The following is a 23440-nucleotide window of genomic DNA, read 5'->3' on the forward strand; positions in this document are numbered from 1 at the left end:
TTTGGGGGCTTCTCATTGTAGGAGGGGAGGACAGAAATGGGATGGGAGATGCCTGGGCCGGTGGAGGCAGGGGTTCCAGCTTCCCATTCTTGCCTCCTTCTCTGAGAAGCAGGACACCTGGGTCTCTTTTGGCCGCTGTGTGGCACTGGACAAGTCATTTTCCCTTTCTGGGCTCAGTTTGCTCCTCTGGAGAGTTGACAAGACAGTTTCTAGGGCCCCTTTACCTTCTAAGCTTAGGGACTGAGCACTGTACTGGGACTCTGTGGGGACAGGCCTGGCTGGTCAGCTCTCAGGGAATTGGGCCTCACTGGAACCTTCTCACCAAGGTGAGGACTGCTGATTTGTGGGAACAGGGCCCCAGCCTACAAAGACAGGACCCTGGGTCTGGAACCACCTCCCAGCCTGGGGGTAGCCTAATCTGGCTCCCAGAGTGAGGGGCCCAGAAGTGTGTGGGAACATGTGGGGTCCCAGAGGGAGAACAGGAACAGCCCCTTCCCTGATCTGGGGACAGAGCTGTGGAGTAAGGGAAGGAAAAGTTCACCGACAGTCATGCCTCCTGTTTCCTTCTGAATCTGAGACCCACCCAAGTCAGAGATGAGACCCTGCACCACTGTCCAACCGGCCTCCCCTAAAATGGGCCGGAGTTCCTGCGGAAAGCCTGGGGCTTACTCGCTATTAACCGAGTCACGGTCAAGGTGGAGGCGGCTGAGGCAGCAGAGCTGAACCCCTAGGAGTTCATTCTTCTCTCAAGGGGTGTGGGTGGTGGAGTTAGTCAGGCCAGGGTTCAAATCCCAGCCCTCTCACTTCCTGGCTCTGTGGCCTGGGGCAACTGACTCAGTGTCTCTGAGCCTTGGTTTATCTTCAAAGCAAGGAAAACTAATATCTACCTTGTAGGATTAGTCTAAGGATTAAATGAGATAATGTGAGTGAAAGTACCTGGCACTAGGTAGGCCCTTGAGGCCACTTGTCCTAACAATATTATCTCTACTCTTTGGAAAGGGATGACTCAGGCGCTACTGCCCCTGGGGTCCTGGGAAGCAGAGAAGGGGTGGAGGCAAGGGGTGAAGGTGAGATTGGGGTCTTAGCGGGGGGGGCCCTCCCTGTCTGCCAGAGAAAGGGAGGCCCAGAAGCCTGAGTCCCAGCTGCGGCCTCATGGGGTGAGCAGCATAAATGACAGCCCCTCTCCTCCCCTACCCCCTTGCTCAGCTGGGGTCCCCTGTGGGAGGCCTGGAGCCCAAGGGTGAGTGTGGGGCCCGGGGAAGAGGCCCTAGTGGCCTATGGAGTATGCCCCCGAGTCTGTGGACTGCTTTTCCTCCGTGGTCTGGTCGTTGGGGTACGCTGGGCTGGTCAAGGCCGCAACTTTCAGCGTTGTCTCATTCACCTGCAGGCAGAGGGTCCTGTTATGTGTCCCTGTTTGACAGGCTCAGCGGTGAGGGACCCTGGCCTGGTCACTGGGGCAGCTAGGGCAAGTCCGTGTGACCCAAGACTTTTTCTGTGTAGCCCAAGGGCAAACAGAAACCTGAGTAATCCCCCAGCTGGAAATGGAGAGGGGACGATGGGGGTGGGGGATGTTGGCAGTGATGATCCGCAGAGCCCCCAAGATTGTCTTCAGAGCCCACTCTTGGCCAAACTCTCTCTTGTGTGGACCTGAAATATGCACTGAGGCCCAATGAACTCCCCTTCAGAAGATCCCAAAAGGGAAGCCCCTGAGAGTCCCCTGGGGCCCAGCGCCACTCCCTGCCCTGTCCCCAACTCACCTCCTCAAACTTCTTGGCTTTGTACTGGTCGGCCCCCTTGAGGAAGTTGAGCAGGATGATGTCGCAGAGCACAGTCCCCTGGAGGAGGAGAGGCAGGGCCGGCTCAGAGGGTGCCCTGGGGTGGGTAGGAGCATGGTGGCAGGAAGCCGTGGGCTCAGGCAGCCCCTGAGCTGCCCAAACTGTGCAGACAGCAGGCTGGTGGGAGGCAAGTCCCGGGCTGATGGATGTTTTCCTCTTAGAAAAATGCCCAGGGGCTGTGCAGGGTGTCTTCCTGGCCTGCCTTCCCGTGGGGTCCTCCCCAGACCACAAAAAGCAGAGAGAGGGCTTGGTGGGAGGAGCAGGGGTAGAAGTCCCTGGGAGCAGGGCTATGTCCCCACCCAGCCATGCAGGCTCTGCTCCTCATTAAGGCATCTCAGGTCTGTGGCAACCCTGGCGTCTCTTCTCCCACCTTCACGGTGAGAAACAGCAACTGTGTAACAGGAGGTAACGAGCGCTCCGTGATTGGAGATGGTCCAGCCAGGGCCCACGCAGCGGGGCGAGCTGAAGGAGCTGCCGCACCTGGTGGGGGGGGGGGGCTTGCCCCGGTCACTCCCCTGCCCACCCGCGCCAGGCCGGGCCCCATGCTCACTGGCCTCCTGTCAGCCTGCAGGGCTGGACTCACCACTCCCACGGAAGTAAAGGCCGCCACGGAGCTGATGATAGTGGGGATGATGTTGAACTTGCCAGCCTGTGTGCACAAAGAAAGACCAAGGTGCGTGGGCAGAGGGTGGAGGTGAGGCTTGTGGCTGAACTTGGAGCCAGAAGGGTTCTTGGTGGCTCAGCAGGTCCCACCCCTTCATGGCACAGGTGAGGATACAGGAGAGCCACCGACCGAGGGTGTCAAAGCCTTTTCAGGGACCATGAGCAGGTCTGGGTCACCTCCCCTGTCCTCCCGTCCTGGCCACCCCGTCTGCCTGGCCCCAGGACTCACATTTCCGTACACCAGCACGTCGAAACGGATGCCGAAAGCCTTCAGGAGTGTGCGGTACTCGCTGCCGTTCTCCATTTTGTAGTACTTGGCAAACCTGGAGGCCAGAGGTGAAGGTGGTCTCACCGTGGGCTCCTGTCTCTCCGGCCTGAACCTTCTGGCTCCTCTAGAGCCCTGCGAGCCTCACCTACTGAGCAACCCTTCCTGATGGTTTGCAAACACCTGCCATGGTCCTCCCTGTGTGGTGAGCTGACCCTCTGCACCGGCATCATCTTGGGGGCTTGTTAAAAAAGCAGATTCCTGGGCCCGACCTCAAACCCATAGAATCAACATGTCTGTGGTGGAGCCCTAGACCAGGCGTCCTCAAACTACAGCCCACGGGCCACATGCCGCCAGCCTAGGACATTCATCTGGCCCGGCTGGGTGTTTTTGCTGCAGCTGCCTGTCGTGCTTAGCAGCCGACTCATCCCGGGCCCACAGGGCGCACTTTCCAACGGTCCGAGGGACAGTGAACTGGCCCCCTGTTTAAAAAGTTTGAGGACCCCTACCCTAGACTCTGCCTTTTAAATAATTTCCCTAAATGATTCTGGTGCATACAAAAGTTTGAGCTATGGCTGGACTCCAAGCTTCCTCAGTTCTATCCGTGTGAGTCTCCTTCTCTGCTGTTCACCAGCTGTGCAACCCTAGGCCAGTTGCTTAACCTCTCTGAGAATCAATTTCCTCACTTGTGAGTGGGAATGATACAAAAGTCTTGCTTCTTAGGTTTGCCATGAGAATTGAGCGTAATTACGTGTGTCGGGAGCTTAGAACAGTGCCTGGAACACAGTGAGCACTCAGGAAATATTCGCTGATGCTGCCTGTTGTTATGTTTAAAGAAATATGTTTACATTTCTCGAACAGTTTTTAAAAGTGCTTTCAGATACCTCATCTCCTTTCACCTGTGCAACAACCTATGGGATAGTGCAATGGTTTGACTGTCCTCTCCAAAACTCATATTGAAACTTAATCCGCATGTGACAGTATTGAGAGGCGGGGCCTTTAAGAGGACATTGGCTCTGCCCTCATGAATGGATTAATCCATTCCTGGATTCATGGATTCATGGGCTATCGTGGGAGGGGCACTTGAGGCTCTGTAAGAAGAGGAAAAGAGACCCGAGCTAGCACATCAGCACGCTCAGCCCCTACCCGTGTCATACCCTGTGCCAGCTGAGTCCTGCAGAGTCCCCACGATCGAGAAGACTCTCATCAGATGTGGCTCCTCGAACTTGGACTGGACTTCTCAGCCTCCACAACGGTAAGAAATAAATTCCTTTTCTTTATAAATTTATAATACAGATGGGCGAGTGCTGCTCTATGTCTCAGTTGAGGCTCCAAGGGGCTTGGGGGGCTTGTCCAGGAACTTCCAGCCAGCAAGACCTGGTGCTAGATTTGCCCACGTTCAAGACTTTGACCTCCACGCCCTCTATGCCTTGGCTGCTGGGTGCCATGTACTATGCTGGGGACTCAGGAGAGTGATCAGAGGTGGGTGTTTATCCCCCCATTTTGCAGATGCCTATGGCGGGGAACAGATTTGCCTGTAGTTTTTGCAGCTATTAAGCACTTGGGCTTGGGATTCGAATTGCATCAGTTTTTGGCTTCCAAAGTCAGTGCACGTTCCCCTGTGTGGCTCTGCCTATCACAGGCAAAACTCTAACATTAGCCAGGTGTAATGTCTTTGGGCTACTGTCCCACAGCTATAAAATGGGCTCCTGAAGCCAATATCCTTGGAAAGTGGTGAGGACTGAGTGAGATGCTGAGAGTCAAAGGGCCCAGAAAGCTCCTTCATGGTGTGGGGTTGGCATCACTCTTATTCTATTCTGTGTGTCCCTTTCAGTGTTTCCAGTCCCCACAGGTCCCCACCGGTTCCCAGGCCTCTCCCCGCAGGGGTCTGGAAACTCATTCCCTCACGGTGTTCAATGATTGATGTGATACTCCTCCCAGAGATACCTGCATCTGAAACTGTACACCAGGGAGACGGGCACGCTCAGCCCAGGCTCATCAATAATGGAGGGATTACATACAGGTGCGGGAGGAAGAAAATTTATGATGGGGAAGGGTCACCTTAAATCATAAAACATTGGCCACTGTCTGCTCTTGCCGCCATCTGGTTGTGGGGAACTTTGGTGTCAGGCAGAAATGAGCCTAAATCCTGGCTGCACCTGGCTAGCAGCTTGGCCTTTTGTGTTACTTAGGCCTTAGACAGGGTGTCAGTGTCCACGTCTATAAAAGTGGGTGTGCCCATGCGCCCCTCGCTGGTCTGTTGAGGGGAGGCATAAGCACTTGCTGAGACCAGCCCCTCTAGCCGGGCGCCATTGAGATTCTTTTGTTAGATGTTCTGTCTGCTTACACACCCATTCTCTGTCCGGCACTGACCCCTGGGAGTCTGTTCTGCAATGAGTGAGTTGGTGTCTGTCTCCACTCTTGGAGACAGACCTGTTTCATCCTACAGTAAAGAGCTGCTCTTGCGGATCTGCTCCCTGCCTGAGGCTACTCAACGCTATTGCCTTTGCCGGTGATTTTTCCAAGAAAGGAGTCAGAGGACGGGGATAATAGTTTGGACTTGACACTTGCCTGCATCCTGCGTCTCAGCCTCCATGGACAGAGATGTCTTTCAACCTCCTAGACCTTAGGACAGAGAAGTCTTCTAATTTCCCAGACTTTAGGACAGAGATGTCTGTTAATCTTTCAGCCCCTAGAACCTGCTGCAAGAAAAACTACTTTGAAATTCCCCAAATTGAGAGGGGCATCCCCCACTGTGCAGTACCTTCCAGTAAAAAAGGAAAAAAAAAAAAGTCCACCAAGCTGCCTGCCCTCCGTTTCCAGGTGGGGTCAGCCGCTGGGAGGCCCTGATGGGAGATCAGAGGGTGGGCAGAAAGAAAGATGCAGCATGATTTTAGTCTGCTGAATCTCTGACAGTGGCTTAGCTCTACAGGTTCTGGGAACTGCTCCCCACCTCCTCGCCCCTGCCAGGTGATAGCAGGTGGCCCACGTTGCCAGCGCTGAGGCCCTTCACCAGTATTGCTGGTGCCTTTCACCCTGAGTACACCTTTGTGCACAGTCTCTTTATTCAGTCACCTGTTCTGAGGTCACCTACTGTTCCCTCTCAGGACAACCACCCTTGCCACCCCCATTTTACAGAGGAGGAAGCTCAGGCCTAGAGAGCTTTTATCTGGTCAGGAAGGAGCGCCGGGGAACAGGTGGCATACCTCCTGTCTCTGCCTGTGTGTGGGCACGGCCAAAGCCTGTGTGCCTGAGTGAGGCACCTGTTGCCCGAGTAAGGCTGAAAACCACTCAGTGAGAAAAAGGTTTCTGGGAGAGCCTGACCCGGAAGGTGTGTGCCCACACACTTTGCCACTGAAGGGAGAGGCAGGGAGGCAAGAGGGTCTTCTCCAGAGAGAGTACGGCCCAGAGTCGACAGGAGAGAAGTGCAACCACCTATGTGGAAGGAGGCTTGGAGGTCAGGGAAAGACGGGTGGGGCTCACCTGTCTTTAAAACGATGGTTAGTTACACTCTGGGTGGTGGGGGAAGAGAGCTTCACAACAAGGCAAAACAGAATGAATTCAAGTCACAGCAGCAGGAGAACAGTGGGACAAACAGCAGAAAGGGTGCCGCATCTACAAAGATGATGAGGTCCAAGAACATGATTCTCCAAGAGGCCTTTCAGAATACTGTAAAGAAGTCTAGGAAAGAAGTATCTGGAATGGGCAGAAGGTTCCAGAAAGTCCTTACTCTGGCATTCAGGTTGGGCTGAGGATAAGCATAGACCCTCACCATCTCCATGCCCACTGTTTATAGAGCCCCAGAAATGATGCAGATCCCTTGATATAAGCATCTCCATTAATCTCATGAAGACTACGCTGCTGGTGACCCGTGCTACAGGTGAGGAGACAGATGAGAAATAACTTGCCTGAGCCAGGCTTCCCACCCAGACTGATGCCTCCAGAGTCCATGCTTTTGCCCCCTGAGCTGTCCTGCCTCTGTGCTCTCCGTGGCTGGTAAGGATGGGGCAGCCCTCGTGCAAGATCTCAAAGCCCTTCTACATTCAGCGTTCTGTCTCACATCACTGAAGAATTCAAGGCCCTTGTCTCAGAGATGTGGCAACTACTGCCCGTGGGGACTGGGCAGGGGTGAAAAGGTGGGTCACAGATGTCTGGGGCAGGGCAGAGGCTGGCTGGGCCTGCCTGGTCCTGAAGTCTTCATTGCTGGCCTAAGGCTGCAACCATGAAAACGGCTCTGACAGCGACTCTGAGAACAAAAAGTCGCATCCCGGGCACTGCCGTTCAAAGCGAGGGCTGGCTAAATTTATCCTGGGACGGAATGTGAAAGGAACAGGGAGAAAAATCAAAGCGGACTTGGTTTTTCTCCAGCACCTGCCTTCCAAGAGGCAATAAGCATGGTAAGATCATTATCTCACCAACCACCCACCCTGAGAGGAGGCTTGGCAGGGACGGGTTCTCTTCCCGGGTGGAGGGAGGAGGAACAGAGCTCAGGGAGGGCAGGCCCAGGCTGCAGACAGAGGAATGAACTGGGAGCCCCAACTCTGCACTCCAGTATGGTCGGTGGGGATCGCAGGATCCGGCCCACCCTGCGGCAGAGATGGCTCAGTGGTCACCAGGGGCTGGGTTATCCCCTCTCTTGTATGTGATTGGACCATGTATCGCAGGCCTTTGCGTCTAGCTGGGGCCCCAGGACTATTCCTGCCAGTGAAATGGGAATGGAAGTGAGGTTCGTTACGTCTGTGCTGAGGTGGTTTGGAGCAGTGTACCGTCCACATCCTCCCTGTCCTCACCTGATGGCCAGTTGCTCAGGAGCCAGGGGAGGACTCTGAAGCCCCAGGGTAGACTGAGTCAAGATGGCAGGAGCCCAGATCTCTGAATGCATGGAGCTCCCCACCCCCGCTGGCCCCCAGTGCACTGGGCCAGGAGCAAGAAACACACCTTCGTGTTAAGCCACTGAGAGGAGGGGTTTGTTTGTTACAGCAATTAGCAACACTAACCCTGACTGTTACAAATTCCCATGATTTCATAGCTGGGAATATGGAGGCTCAGGAAGGAGAAATAATCTGCTAAAGGACAAAGAGTGAGTTGAAGCTGGGGAATTACTCAGGATTACACAGACAGAGGGCAAGTTACCATGATGCTACATCCTAGGAATCAGCCCCCTAAGAAGTCCTCAGGGGAGCTGGGTATGGTACAATGGCCGTCTGTCCTGAATTAGCTTCTTGGCCCTGCATAAGTCACTCCACCTCCCTAAGCTTTTTACCTCCACTGAAAATGGGAAGAGAAAGGGCCAGGAAGAGGATGAGTTGAGAGAGTGCCCATATATCGTAAGTGCTTAAAACATGTCTGTTTTCTTTCTTATCTTAGCCTAGCATCAGGATAAAATGAAGTAATTTTTACATTTACTTTAACCATTAATACTCTTTTGACTCCTGAGGATAATTAGCGATGATAACAGCCACCCTATATTGAGCGCTTACTCTGTACCTGGCATTGTGCTAAGTGCTTTACACTCATTAGCTCATTTAATGCTCACAGCCGCACCGTGAAATTAAGTTCTACTGTGATTCCCATTTCAAAGCCGAGGAGTCAGGATCAGAGAGGTTAGCTGCTTGTCTGAGGTCACAAAACTAACAGTGAGTGAAGCTGGGATTCAGACCCAGGCAGTCAGCTGCAGAGCCCACACCCTTAGCCAGCATTCGAGATTATTCTTTCTGTTGCCTGGTTTCTGTTAGGTCCTGGCTAATTTCTTTCTGTTCTCCAGATGGGGGGCCCTTTGGCATTTGCTAGGTGGGACCCGACAGCCAGAGAGTCGTTGGCTGAGAGTAGAACAGGAAGCACAGAGGAGCCATGCAGTGTCGTCAGGACCCCAGCCGACACCCCAGCCCCAAGCTATTCCTTGATTTCTCCCAAGTCCTCTGATTCTTACCAGATAGCTTTGGTTTTCATGGTTAGGAAATGGGGTTGGTGAGAATGACACCACCACTGGATACCTTGGTCCTCTCAACCTGGCCCAGGCCACCTGCCTCATCTGCAGGTCCCACCACTCCAGTTCCAGTCTCACCAGACTACCTGTATTTCCTGAGCACACTCCACAGACATAGGCCTCTATGCTTCTGCCCACTGCTCCCCGCTACTCCCCTTTTCCACCTTGCAAACTCCTATTCATCCATTAGGGCCCTGCTCAGATGGCCCCTCTCATTCTTTCAGCATATAACAAATATTTAGAGCACACCCACGCATTGCTGAGCTCGGCTCTCATGAGAGGGAGAGAAATACGCACTAATCCCACGATCCCATGCATAGCTAACATCGGACGTATGGAAGGGCTGGGAGGAGAGGAGCACCGCTCGATGGGCCCAGTTAGGCTGGGGGCAGGCAAGGCTTCGTGTCAGAGTGACGCTAAAGCTGACACTTGGAGGAAGGGGTTAAAAGGGCAGAGGCAAGAGCAGCTTTCCTGGCTGAGGGAACGGCAAGCCCTCTCCTGGGAAAGGACAGGGTGTTTCTGAAGAAGCTGAAAGAGGGCCAGTGGGCTGGAGGGTAGGAACTAATGGAAGTGGAGTGGCTGCATCCGCACGCCCCAGCTAGCAGAGCCAACTGTGTGCGTCTCTTCCCAATTCCACGTTTTAGTGACTTCACACTTGTAGTCTGAAATTGGCCATGGTGGTGCTCACAGCACAGTACATTGGTAAACACTACAAAGCAGGGTTTTGTGTTCTTTTCCTCCAGAAAGCTGGTTTCCCAGCTGAGCTGGGAAAGGCCCTGGGCTTTCCTGTCCCCACTAGGACTCAGGCCTCCACTGCAGTGTCTGCCACACCAGACTGTAGTTATCGCTGGACTATGGACTGTGAGCCAGGTCTCACCGTCCCTGTTTGCCCAAAGGCCCAGTGACCACAGTGAGGGTGAGTAGATGCCTGCTGGAAGAACGAATTTCTGAGGTTCTGGACATCTCAAAGATTGAGTTTAGGAATGCTGTCCTCAAGGTTCCATCCTGCTGACTTTGACTTCTCCACATGCTCCCAATTCTGCAGCTAGAGCTAGTATAAGGCGCTACCTGCAGGCTGTTTCTGAACCAAACAGAAAACGGCAGATGGCTAGGTGGAAAAGTAGGTGCTCTTGGTGGGAGCCAGGCCCTGTACCGAGGAAATGTGGAAAGAGGGGGGAAATAATATATGTGGAGCACTTACTCCTGGCTAAGGACTAGGCTAGAGGACTCTACACCCATTATTTCATTTAGGCCTCAAAACAAACAACAGCGCAAAGGGGTAACTGGGCACTTAGGGACTTTGAAATGAGACAGTCCTGCCTTTGCCACTTGAATTCATTTATACGACCTTGGGCAAATTACCTCTCTGGTCTCAGTTTCCCTATCTGTAAAATGGAGATAACAGCAATAGATGTAGGGTTGTTGAGAGGATTAAATGAGCTACTGGATGTGGAGGCTGAGCACAGTGCCTGGCACACCACTTTCAATTAGTATTATCGATTGGTCATCAGGCCACACTGTCGTGATTTTATAGGCTGGAGAAAAGTACAGCAGTGCTCAGGCTACCGGGCCTGCAGGGCACAGCTGGGGTCTGAACCTGGGCCGCTTGAATCCAAAGCACCTGCCTACCCCTGCTGCTTCCCTGAGAAAACACCTCAGCTGTGGAGGGAAGCACAGCGTGGCAGCGACCACGAGGATGCCATAAGTATCAGGCGAGAGAACAGAGCCCGGACACCCGGCTAGCGCTGAGCTGGGGAAGTGGAAAGAAGCCCCCAGGGCACGGTCAGGGCTGGAGTTGTCAGGGCCAGCAGCTTCTCTGATGGCCCAGCTGGAAGGACCACCTGAGCCCAGGCACTGGAAGGAAAGTGGGGATGGTGACCTGGGGCGCCGCCTACTCTGCACGTGTCCCTAGACCCCGTGTCTCTGTGTCTCTGGTCTCGGCAGTCCCCACGGGCCACATTCCCTGGCTCTCCCCCACTCGGGTTTCTGAGGGGTTGGTCTGCAGGGGACCAGTGGCAGGAAGGAGAGAGGAGGGGGCTACGAGCCTGCTCCCTGCCTCCCTGATTTGCTCTGTCGTGTTTTTGCTGTGTCTGTGTCACTCTGGCAAAACCAGGCTCCCATTCCCGCTATGGCGGCTGCGGGCCTGGGGTGGGAACAGCTTCCCACTTTGGTCCTGCCTGAGTGCCTCGGCTTCCATGTTGGTTCCTGTTGTGTAAGTTTCTTCACAAACCCTGGCTGAATGTTCTCTCCTGCTGGGACTTTCACCTGACACATCTGTTCTGTGGCCAGACAGGACACCCCCAACACAGGAGCAAATCGAATAATTCTGAGGCCTAACGGTGCTGAGGCTTTTGCTGTGTGTGCCTGTGCTTCCTTATGCCATTAGCAGCAATAGATAAAGAATGAGTAAGTACAAACGTCAATTACCGCAATAAATCATTTGTCAGACGTGCTTCTGCAGGGCAGGGCTGGAGCTCCATTCCAACGTGAGAGGTCTATAAATAATAGCGAACGCTTCGGCAACCCGAGTTCCCAAAGCACTTCCCCAGACACCCACACACACGGATTCAGACTTGTGGAGCTTGAAGGGGGCTTAGAGATTACTACGTTTAACGAGCCCATTTTACAGGGGAGGAAACTGAGGCCCACAGAGGGGGTGAGAATTGCTTACAGTCACACTGAGCATCCATGGCAAGGCCTAAACCCTAGCCCACAGCCTGGGCCCTCTCTGCTTCTCCTCTGCCTCATCTTGATTATCCTTGGCCTGCTGCAGCACAAAATATTTTTTTTTTGTATAAACATTTTTGTTATTTGGGTTTGTCATTTCCACTAAATTAAAACTCCCTTGATCCTGGGAACTGGTCTGGTTCATCTCTGTATCAGCCACAAAGCCCAGCATGTGACACAAGCTGGAAGTTGGAAGAGACCTTGGAAGTTCTCCCCACGTTATCCATGAGGGGGTTCCCTGCTGATGCCTGAATACCCCCAGTGCAAGGAAACTCACTACCTGTAGGAACGGCCCAACTGTGGCTCTGGCTAGCTCCAACCATTAGAAGAGCTTCCTGACGCCGAGCTGACATTTGCAGCAGTCAATAAATGTTTGCGGAATGGAGAAGGGTTTTCATCACGATGTACAAATCCCCTGGAAGCTATCGCTGTTTAGAAATGATCCATCCTCAGATAGAGTGGTGGAAATTCCTTCCTAAAGCAGAGCCTCGTAACTGTTGTAGCAGCAGGAAAAACAGCAACAAACTTGCCGGGGAGCCTGGTTCAACTTGCAAGGGAAAACTTGGGCCTGGAATTTGGGTTTCTTAGTAAGGGAGGTGGTGTTCTCAGCAAAGCTTTGCCTGGCGAAGAAAAGTAAATTTGCCAGCTGAAATACACTTTTACAGTTGATTTCATGCCGATGGGAAAATATCTCCTGGCAGACTCTTTGCATCAGGGTGGGGCAACATCTTAGAGCAGGCTGGAACTCCTCCCCTTAGAGAAGGGCCCAAAGCCATGCTTATCTACTCATATTCCAGGAAACTAATCAACCTCAAAGGCAGATATTTAAAAATGGCTTGTTAATCCTTAAAATCTGTACCCCCATAATATGTCGAAATAAAAAAAAGTGGTTTGTTATTGATCTTTTGAAAAATGTATTGCTATTAATTTATCTTTAATTAAGGAGGTAGGGAAAGATCAACGGACGTGGAGCCAGAAGATGTACCTGAGAGCCAGGTGACTAGCTGTCTGCTCCTGGAACTGATCTTCTTGGCCTCAGTTTCCTCATCTGTAAAGTGGGGGCAACCATATTGGTCCTACCAGGATACTTGTGGATGCAACCCCAGGCTCTGGAGCCGGACTGCTAGGGTTTGAATTCCCGCTCCAGCAGTAGGAGCTGCGTGGCCTTGGGCAGGTCAGTGAAACCCCTGAGCCTCAGCTTTCCAGCTACACAGTGCTCAATCTTCAGGGTCCACGAGATACTCCACACAGAGCACTTGCCAAGTCCCTGGCTCCTTGATAAATGCTCAATGGATGTTAGCTAATATTTTGTCCCAATAATACTGGTTGCTGTGAGGATCGGGTCGACATGAACGTTATAAAGGGCTGTGTAAATCCAGGATGTCTCTCATCGCCCCACCTCGCACTGAAACCCGACGAAGGCGAAGAAGAAAGCGGACCCTGAGAATTCAAGCAAACGCATGCCCCGTGGAAGAGAGCTTTCAAGTGTTTCTGTGGAAATGATGGCGCTGGCTGCTTTTAACACATTACTCTACGGCTTTTGGAAGGAGAAAAATCCAGATTGTAGAGAGAGTGCTCAAAGCCAAGGGTGTACTTCAATTCTGTCTCTGTCAATTGGCCTAAGATCTTGCTGATCCACACGTTTCTGCATGGAAGCGGAACAGGCGCCAACTCTTAGAGCTTCATGAAAGCTGCTGTGGGTAGATTTCCAACACGAGACGATCACTAGAAACACCTACTGCACCAGGAACATCTAGCAGCTGAACAAGTGTTTTTTTGTCCCAGACACCAAGAGAGGAAATCCAAAACTGTGTTGCCTTTTAGTAGCAAAGCTGTCTTAGGAACTCTCAGTGTAGAAACAAGAAATCAGGCATTGCTAAATGCACTGTTTAGCTTCTCTCCCATCAATCACTCCAGCAGTATATCTCCTACAGTTTGTTTTTTTTTTACTTTTTGCAAGCCCGGTGATGGCGGAAGGTGGCTGAGAGCAATTGATATAGATCAAGTCCCTGGGTTTGCCTCCTGATGTGCCTCTTAATTCAGTTGTATGATCTCAGGAATCTCAAAATCTTTCTGAGCCTACCTTTGGGGTGGGTGGTGAGCTGTGAATCCTGTCAAAAATAGGTGTGGGCCAGGCACAGTGGTTCACACCTGTAATCCCAACACTTTGGGAGGCCAAGGTGGGAGGATCGCTTGAGGCCTGGAGTTCTGAGACCAGCCTGGGCAACATAGTAAGTAAGACCCTGTCTCTAAAAAAAAATTAAAAAATTAGCCAGGCATGGTGGGATGCACCTGTAGCCCCAGCTACATGGGAGGCTGAGGCAGAAGGATGGCTTGAGGCCAGGAGTTCAAGGCTTCAGTGAGCTATGATTGCTGCACCCCAGCCTGGGTGACAGAGCAAGTCCCCACCTCCTAAACAAAAAATAGATGTGAAAGGGCTTTGCAAACTTAACTCTACGGCTCTTAATCTGAGGTCCAGGGATAGGCTTCTAGAAGTCCACATAGTCCTGGAATTTTATGCTGCATAAATATAAACACATAGAAAAAGGACTGGAAGGAAACTCACTAAACTGTCCCAGATGTTACCTTCCTGCAAGGGGAGCAGGCCTGGAGGATTGAAGGGGAGTTCCCATGTCATTATTCTGTGTACATCAGTATGGCTTGGATTCATCACTCTGAGAATGCATTTATATCTTAATCGTAGAAATACAAAATATCCTTTAAAAAAAAAGAAATTGCCTGCGAAATTGCTCATGTCTGTAAATACATACATTTTTCTTGGGCAATGGTCCCTGATTTCTTCAGGGGAATAAAGGGGTTAGAGACCTCTGAAATTAATGAAGGGCCATGATTTCACAAATGAAAGTTGTTGGCACTTGTCCTGGACAACTCCACTGTTGCTACTTGGATCCACACTCCTCCCTTCCTCATCCACCCTGGGCTGCCTCAGTGGGCTGCTTTGCCTCAGCTCTGGCTTCTGGTGGGGCTTGCCTGGGTCGCAGCCACCCCTCCAGGCTGTCCTCTGCTCACAGCTCTGTCTCCAGATTCCAGCGATGGCTTCCTCCCCTCGCCCCTTCAGACCAACGTCCTGTTACTGTTCCAGGCAGGGCACTCTCCTCTGTGGTTTCCGTACACCCTGCCCACACCTTTGAAACAGTCCCTTTAGTAAACTTGCCTCAAATTACCCAGTTTGAATATGCCATCTGTTTCCTGCTGCGACCCTGATGGATTCAGTATTTTTAATCTGTCATTGCACCGTCAATGCCTGTATGCTCACACACACACTCACATACTGACACACTCATTCTCAGCCTCACACATTCACCCACCGACAAACACACCCACTCTCTAAGTCACACGTGCACACACGCACTCACAACGCTGCCTGCCTGGAGAATGCAGTGCTCTGGTTAAAATCCTCCACCTGGGTCCACCTGGGCTGCAGAAACCTGGCCCATGGCGCAGAGCCCCTTGTCTGAGATTCCGGGTGCTGCTGGCGGTGTCTTTTACCTGCGCACCATTGAATTGGTGACTCTTGCCAGGTCTTGTTTTTAGAAATGCTACACTTTGTCCACTGCAAATCCCGATGACACCAACTGCACTTTCATTGTACTTGGAAAGAGGCTTCACATAAGTACTAAAACAGCCCATGGAATCTTTTAGCCATGCAGAATAGACTGAGGAGTAAAAATAAAATCTCTCTCCTCAACTTCAAGTAGGAGAGGAGCAGAAACCTTTAGGGGGGTCACACAAAGATTAACGTAGATGCACAGCACCAAGTCCACCGGGTAGGAGTTGAAGGGAGACGCAGGTTGGCTCAATGTGAGGCCACCTTTCCAATGACTGGAGCCATCTGATGATGGACAGGCCACCTTGTCTTGGGCTATGCCACAGAGACATGATGTAGGAATTGGGATCCAGTGACCTCTAAGGCTACTCTAAGATGCACCCGTGACCTAGGACAAGTCCTTCCCCTTTGGAGCTTCTGCTTCCTCATCTGTAAAATGACCACCTCAGTCTAGGTGTTTCCAAGGGCTCTTCAACAGCTATAAATTCTAGAAATCTCAGATTCTGCAGGCAAAGAGCTGTGCAAAGAAGGGGAGGGGGGTGGCATTTGCAAAGGAGCTGCAGAAGTAATTAGAGATGGAAATGTGAGTCTCTAGCTGCCTCTGGATGTCTGAGTTTGCAGATTAAAACAAGGCCAAATCTTGGCTGAATAATTCCTTTCCCTCCAGAGCGAACACGTTGAAAAATCTGGCCTCTGTTGGAGGGAGAGGCAAATGAATTTGTTTGGGAGACAAAAGGCTGGGCTATGAATTATGCCTCCAGCATCTGCTAGTCTTTTAGCCTCCCTGGAACTCAGATTCTTTGTTTTTAAGCAGAGATGAGAGTATCAACCACACAGGCATGTTTTTCTGAAGATTTACAAGTGCAAATGTCCCTAGCCTTCCTGGCTGGGTGGAGATCATCCAGGAAAATATGTTTTGCATCCAGGCTCCCACACTTACTCTCTCTGTGACTTTGAGAACCTTATTCAACTCTGTGAGCCTCCATTTTCTCATCTGTAAAGTGGGAGCATTGGAGCACCTATTACGTAGGGTGGGTGCGGAACAATGAACCAAAGTGCACAAAACTCTTTGCACGTCAGCATCATTCCTACTGATAAGTGGTTTTGCAAGATTCTAAAGAACAGCATACATTTAACCGTATCATGGAAACCATACTGTGTCTTGCACTGAACCTGGCTTTGTAACCTTTTGTCTCTTATTGGAGGACTCAGAAGGTGGCCTTGCAGCCTTCCACACGTGGGCTCTCAGCTAGGCCTGGGGTGTCAGTGCAGTGCCAGTGGCTTGATGGCAGCATGAGGGTGGGGGTAGGGGTGAGGCATCCAGGTGGAGGGGTTTGAGGGGGCTCGGGCAGAGCCCTCTGCTTGCCACAGATATCAGATATTTCCCCACATCAGGGCTCTTTTTTGGGCCCTCTGGCAGCTCTTAAATCACAAGGGTCCAATTAAGCAGCTTTGTCCCTTTGTACTCTGGCCTGGAGGGCTTCGGGGAGGGGATCAGTTGGGGGGGTGGTCCCAAGAGGGGCCCATACCTCTCACATGGCTTCCCTTAGACCTCTGGGAATTATGCTGGCAGGGTCCTTAGAGACCCTCTGTCCCCTGTCCCCAAGCAGATTCAGGACTAGGTCTATCACAGGCACATAAATCCTGCTGTGCTCAGGTGGGGAGGGAGGGAAGGCAGCTGTAGCACAATCCGCTGGAGATAGAGAACTCCAAACCAATTCTTCTAGATGCTGTTCTAAAACTGTATGACGCCAATAGTTTGGGGTCTTCATAATAGTTACATTTTTCACAAGTGTTCCTGCCAAATGAGTTATTTGGAGGATTGAAGAATTCCCAATGGCCAGAGGGAAGTTATGAAGATGAAAACTTGCATTTTAGATCAGGAGAATTTTATTAATATGTTACTATTTTAAGCCACCATACAAATATCCTTTGTATTGATCTCAGTGTGATGCACTGACTGAATAAATATGCCAATTTCTGCCAGGGAGCCAAACAGTATTTTTAACCTACTTTAAAATATGTGTTGTTTCCTATGATTTTTTTAAAGTTTGGAGTTGATTATGAAAGCACTTTCAATTTATAAAAATTCTTCTTTCCAGAGAATATACATATTTTTTAAACTATTAAGTACAAAGCTTAATGGGGTGGGTGATTTTTTCTTAAAGCTACAAATTAGGGTAAAAAAGGGTAAAATGATTGTTTTGGGCCTATGTATGCCATTATATTAGAGAATACCACTACAACAAAGGACATTTGAGTAACAATTCTTTGAATATATAACTGAAAATACGTGTATATTCTTACACATATTTTTTTTCCCTGATCACTGCCCATTTAGTCTATTGAGCCTGTTTAGTGTATAACACACACCCTGAACTTAATCAGGTCCCTGCCAGCAACTTCAGGATATTCAAATATTAAGAGAAATCCACAATGTATACATGTATTGAAACATCACATTGCACCCTATAAGTATATACAATTATTATTTGTCAATTAAAAATAAAATATAACTTTAAAAAAAATGGTGTTGATCTTGTGGCCCACACTTTGAGAATTGCTGATCTAAGATAACCAAATACAGTCCCTAGCAATAGTAGACAATCCATAAGTGTTTAATGGATGAGTCAATACATGAATGACAGAGAAAAAAAATTAAGAGAAACACAAAACAGAGAGCTGAAGTTTTCATGAATTAGCTAGCAGGATCCTCCAGATCACAGCCGTACTATTGCCATTTCATAGGTGGGGAAATTAGGACGGGAGGAGGCCAAGGCTTGCTCAATGGCTTTCAGCTGCTTCTAAATAGTTTGTTCCCTGCTTCCTCTCTTTCCCTTTCTTCAAAATGGAAGAAAACCCCAAAGGATCCCTTAAGTCTCAAAGCCACTGGGATATTATAAAGACCGGTTTGAGTTCTTGTTTGGAAAGGCATTGAAGAAGAACTAATAACAGTTATAATTGTTATCTATGACCCATGAAACTTCCTGGTTATGGACAGAAACACAAAATTGCCATTTAGTGAAAGAATAACCAGTAATCACCCTTTTTTGGTGGAACAAGAAACCTTAGAAAATCCAGGCATTGGACAGGAAAGGGGCTGTCTGGGAGTTCCTCAGGCACATTACAGTTTTAGGGCCTGAGCTTAGAAGAATCACAGACCCTAGCACATCGAGAGACCTTGGCCATCTGGTCTAACTACTGACCTGGCGCAGGAACCCTGGGCATGAACCCTCCAGGGACAGGCGCCCATCACCTCATGGCTGTTAGAGAGTTCTTCCAGATTTTTTTTTTTTTTTTTTTTTTTTTTTGAGACAGAGTCTCACTTTGTTGCCTGGGCTAGAGCGCTATAGTGTCACCCTAGCTCACAGCAACCTCAATCTCCTGGGCTCAAGCAATCCTCCTGCCTCAGCCTCCCTAGTAGCTGGGACTACAGGCATGCGCCACCATGCCTGGCTAATTTTTTCTATGTATGTTAGTTGGCCAATTAATTTCTTTCTATTTATAGTAGAGACGAGGTCTCGCTCTTGCTCAGGCTGGTTTCGAACTCCTGACCTCGAGCAATCCGCCCGCCTCGGCCTCCCAGAGTGCTAGGATTGCAGGCATGAGCCACTTCTTCCAGATTTTGAGTCAAAACCTGATGGAGGGATTGAACCGTGGGGATGTGGGACCTTCTCTTCCCAACACACATTGCTGCTGGAGATGAAGTTCTTTAGAACGACAGCCCTTGCCTTCTCCTCACCTGAGGTCCCAGGAGCCCAGGGGATTACCTGAAGTTGTAGCCTGGGGAGATGCTGCTCTTCTCAGAGACGCTGTCGAGCCGCGTGAAGGAGTATCGGGGGATGCACTGGTCCCAGGCCTTGTCCAGGTCGCACACCCAGCCGATCTTAATGCCCACAACTCCGCCCTGAAGAAAGGGGCCAGATATGAGCTCTCCCCCAGCCCTCTGACCCCCTGCGCGCGGCCAGGGTAGGAGTGGGGGATTTATGAGAACCGATTTCTTTCCATCCCCTAGGTCGAAAGAGGCGGGGAGAACAAACAGTGACCAAGTGTCGCAGCTAGGGCGAGAACCCCTGAGCCTCAGGATCCTACTTTAGAATCTGCATTCCCAAGCTACCCTTGCCCACTGTGTGGCCCTTTCCAGAGATCTAAGGCCTCTCCCGGAGGTGAAGTGTGAAGACGGGAATGGGAAACTGAGGCTTGGGGGAAGTGGGTGAGGGGAGGCAAGACCGCTCGGCGCAGGGGTGGACACAAGGGACGCGGGCTCAGAGCCAGCTGCAGCCCCGCGTGCTTCCACCAGGTGACGCTGTCTCGCGGCAGCTCCTCGCCAGTCCCCGAGGCGCCCTGAGCTTGGGGTGTGGGTGGGGTGTGGGTGGGGTGGGGTGGGGTGTGGGTGGGGTGGGGTGGGGTGGGGTGGGGTGTGGGTGGGGTGGGGTGGGGTGGGGTGGGGGGCCGAGTCTGGGGGAGGCTGAGCATCCCGGTCAGGGTCGCTAGGTCCTCACCGTGCGGGCCAGTTTGGCAAAATCCTGCCCCGCAAATTTGACCACGTCCCCCACCCGCAAGATGGGGCAGAAGGGGGCCTTGTCGGGGTGGAAGCGGCACGTCTTCATGTCCCTGGCCGTGAGGTTGGGAAGGAGGTTGCCCCTAGACGGGGAGGAAGACAGGAGAGAGGCAAGGCCACGGTTACACGAGTGGGCGGCGCTGTCTCCCTGCCCTATTTCCCTGCATTTTTCCTGTCCTGTATCAGGGGTATGTGTGTCCTCACTGATCTCCCCCTGCCACTGGCTGAGTACTCCACGCACTTCTAACAGGGCCTGGCACTGCGCCCTGCACGGGGCAGATCGATGCCCGCCGGGTAGCTGGGGAATAAATGAGTGATGCAGGGGCTGACCTAAGGGTCATTCACACCTGGGCTTCATGTAGGGAACAAATGGGACAGGACGAGCCCCTCTGCTGGACCTTTGAAGGCATCTGTGACCCAGGACCCTCCCCTGCCCCAAGGAAAAGTCCCAGTTGTGTTCTGAGCCCCCAGGCGGGGGTAGGGGGTGGGGTGGGTGGTGGTGGTGGTGGTGGTGGTGGTGGTGGCAGAGAACCTGGCCCCAAAGTCCACCTGCTACTCAGTGGTCCAGGCCCCCATTGGGACTAGGAGCCCCAGGGCGGTGGGTGGGTGGCACATTTGCAGTCTCCTGAGGAGGGGGTAGGACGGGTGGAGGGACCGGTGCTGCATCTCTGCTTTAGGAAGGAAGTGAGGACTCACTTCTCAAAGTTGAAGAGGGGGAAACGGATGCTGTTCTTGATGAAAATAGTGAAGTTCTCGGCTTCCATCATGATGGGCCTGTGGGTGACAGGAGGCCTTTAGCTCCTCCGGAGGAAGGGGGGAAACAGGAGGCTTTTGCCCCAGGGGCCACCTCTCCTGGTAGACTCCTCCTAAAGGGAGACCCCCTGAAGATAAAGGGCCCTCTGAGAGGGCACCCCAGGGGGCCAGAGGGAGGGGAGGGGCAGACAAGATGGGCTGCGGAAGGTGGTGCTCTGAGGCCACTTTGCCACCCCAGCGAGGGACAGTCCTGGGGGAGCCACAGGCCCTCCTCAAGCTCAGAGATGTGCAGAGACGTGGAGACACACGGCTCCCACTCGGGCCAAGGGGAGCAGGTGGGGTCCTCCCTCCTCCCACCTGGCTCAGGGCCTTACATTTCCACCGTGTCCACCTCGGCGGGGCACCAGCCCTGGATCTCACAGGTCCTGAGCGCAGAGCTGTAGTTCACGCAGCGGCCAGTAAGGATTCCTGAAAGGGGGAGCCACAGCTGCGGGGGGGTACCTGCCCTTTGCCACTCCCTTCATCCTCCCCACCCCTCATCAGGGCCCCCCCCAACCCCCCTTCCAGGGACTGTGGCAGGTGGAGGAAAAGGACAGGCAGGGAAAGGGGAGCCAACCTTTCTCCCTCTCCTTCCAAGCCCTGGCCCTGGCTGAAGGGAGGTGATTGCCCTCCGTTCTCATGCCCCAGCCACCAGGACCCTGGCGTCCTTGCTGTTCCTTCCTTGCCTCTGAGCCTGTGCTACAGCTGCTCCTTCTGCCTGGAATGCCCTTTCTGAAGCCCCCTCTATCCTGCCAGATCCTACTCATCTTCAGGGCCCATCCCAGATGTCACTTCAAGCCATTTGGTGCCACCCACCCAGAACCAATCTTTCTCCCTCCCTTGGCCCCACAGTCCTTTGTATTAATATCTCCTGGACAGCACGTGCCACTTCACAGTGCCCCTGTCTGTCACCATCATCCCTGGACTGGGAACTCCTCTGGGGGTGGGGACCAGGCCACCTTCATACCCCCCGCTGGGTGTGGCACCCAGTGAGCATCTATGAATCCTGCAGAATTATCTGGATCAGGCTGATTCCCACTTGCTCTCTTAGGGGGGGATTTCCTCCACGGTTGCCCCCAGGTCCCACTAACGATTTGAGGGTGTGAGGAGTGGGGAAGGGGCCGCACTCACCCCCACCCGGGAAGCGCTCTGGCCCGCACTGGCTGTCTGACACGCAGCGGTACTTGTCCTCACTCTGTGGGCACACGAGGGGCGCAGGTCGGTGAAGGGCCCTGGCCTGGCCTGGCTCCCACAACAGGCATCCTCGGGAGCTGGAGGTCCCAGGGCACAGCTCCCAGACCACCCCCTCGTCCTCATGCACACCAAGGTTCCCCTCCTGCCCCTGCTTCCCCTAACCTTCCTCCCTCCCCTCACCTCTGGGCAGAATCCTTGCATCTGGTTTTCAGTAACGATCATCTTGGTGATGATGACAAAGACAGAAGTGCCCTTGGAAGGAGAAGAAGGGAGGGAAAAAAATGCAACAGTCCCAACCCGTGAGGCAGGAACTATTATCTCCACTCTACAAATGAGGAAACCGAGGCTTGGGTTCAGTATTTGGCCAGGGCCACGGAGCCACCAAAGGCAGAGCTGGGATCCACACTGGGCTCTTTCCAACCACGGCATGGTCCCTCTTGCCCCTTTGTGTGTTGTCCTTGACCGCAGGAATGTTGTGGCAGAGCCTGGAGAGGCTCCCAGCTTTCCTGATGCCTAGGATCGTGGGCCCAAGTCCCCCCTTGTCTCCCCGCTGCTGGGACAGGTTCTCTGGGCCACTGAGCCCAGGGATTCTGGTTTGGGAATCCTGTCTGCACTCTCCTTGCCCTGCTGCCTCCCCTCCAACCCGCCCAGCGCCTGGGCACCCACGTGTCTCCCTGGGGCAGGAGACCATACCTGGGGTGGGGTCACATAATCAGACACATCCATGACCCTGTTGGCATAGAGTCCGAAGCCCTTCACCTTGGTTACCACCGAGGACTCAATGGCGGAATCCCGCACCTGGTACGCCTTCTCATGCAAGAAAACCCACCTGGGGCAGGAGGGCAGAGATGAAGAGAAAGAGAGAAGAGTCCATTAGACCCGGCAGGCAAAGGCCGGGAGAGGTGTCCTTCCTGCCAACACTAGGACGTGCCTGGCAGGGTGTGCCTGCAGCGGGGACGGCCCTTGCTGGAGGCCTGGGACCTACGCTGAGCCCGTGGTTGGCTTAGAGTGTTTTTCCACCTTTCCCCCACTGCCACCCCACCTTGTCCCTTTTTAGACTCCCCCCCAAGTTGTTCTCCCTTTCATGAAACTTTAATATCACAGGTATCTGTTTATGTAATGTATGCATATTTGTGCTTTATGCATAAAAAGAGTGAGAACCAATTTTCACCCCCTTGAGGGCCATATGGCCCTGTTGAGGAAGCACAGGTTAAAGTCATTCCCTGCCAGCTGGAGGCCACCTTTCTGGCAGGCATCAGAGAGAGAGAGAAGGGCCGTGAATCCTAGGCTTCTGGTCCTATGCATCTCAGCTTTGTTCACGGCTGTATCCCAACACACAGTAGATGTTCAGTAAACACATCAATCTGCCAGGCACAACCTGCCTTTGGGAGCTGGGTGCTTGGCAGAATCTCCATCTGTCCAAATGTCAGCTGAGAAGGACACAGGAGGAAGGGAGGGGCAGTGGCTGAGCCTTTACCTGGCAGGTAAATGAAACTGGGGTTGGGGGTTGGGTGGGAACAGCCCTATATCTTATTCCTTGGATCGTGCTGCCACCCAGTGGCCATTTACCTGTACTGCTGCTTCCCTGCAGCTTTAAGCCATTATGTCAGTGGTCCCCAGGCTTTTTGGCACCAGGGACCAGTTTCATGCAAGACAGTTTTTCCACGGGATGGGGGGCGGGGGGGGCGGGGAGGTGGTTTGGGGATGATTCAAGCACGTTACATTTTTTATTTTATTTTTTTTTGAGACAGTCTCACTCTGTTGCCCGGGCTAGAGTGCCATGGTGTCAGCCTAGCTCACAGCAACCTCAAACTCCTGGGCTCAAGTGATTCTTCTCCCTCAGCCTCCT

The 23440-nt window shown here is 52.4% G+C and overlaps 1 protein-coding gene across 1 annotated transcript in view; it reads right to left on the bottom strand.

Moving 5' to 3' along the window:
- Nucleotides 1-959: 959 nt before the first annotated feature.
- Nucleotides 960-23440, bottom strand: part of P2RX3 (purinergic receptor P2X 3) — a 29548-nt gene continuing 7067 nt past the window's right edge. The window contains exons 2-12 of the mRNA XM_012749946.3: nt 22285-22420; nt 21772-21843; nt 21529-21592; nt 20733-20826; nt 20302-20379; nt 19547-19688; nt 18815-18951; nt 2728-2821; nt 2419-2484; nt 1758-1835; nt 960-1381 (exon numbers count right to left, since the gene is read on the bottom strand). Coding sequence (XP_012605400.1) covers nt 1268-1381; nt 1758-1835; nt 2419-2484; nt 2728-2821; nt 18815-18951; nt 19547-19688; nt 20302-20379; nt 20733-20826; nt 21529-21592; nt 21772-21843; nt 22285-22420 — 1075 coding nt within the window. The 3' untranslated portion in view covers nt 960-1267. The remainder of the gene's footprint in view (nt 1382-1757; nt 1836-2418; nt 2485-2727; nt 2822-18814; nt 18952-19546; nt 19689-20301; nt 20380-20732; nt 20827-21528; nt 21593-21771; nt 21844-22284; nt 22421-23440) is intronic.

This window comes from Microcebus murinus, chromosome 4, assembly GCF_040939455.1.
Source record: "Microcebus murinus isolate Inina chromosome 4, M.murinus_Inina_mat1.0, whole genome shotgun sequence".
NCBI lineage: Eukaryota > Metazoa > Chordata > Mammalia > Primates > Cheirogaleidae > Microcebus > Microcebus murinus.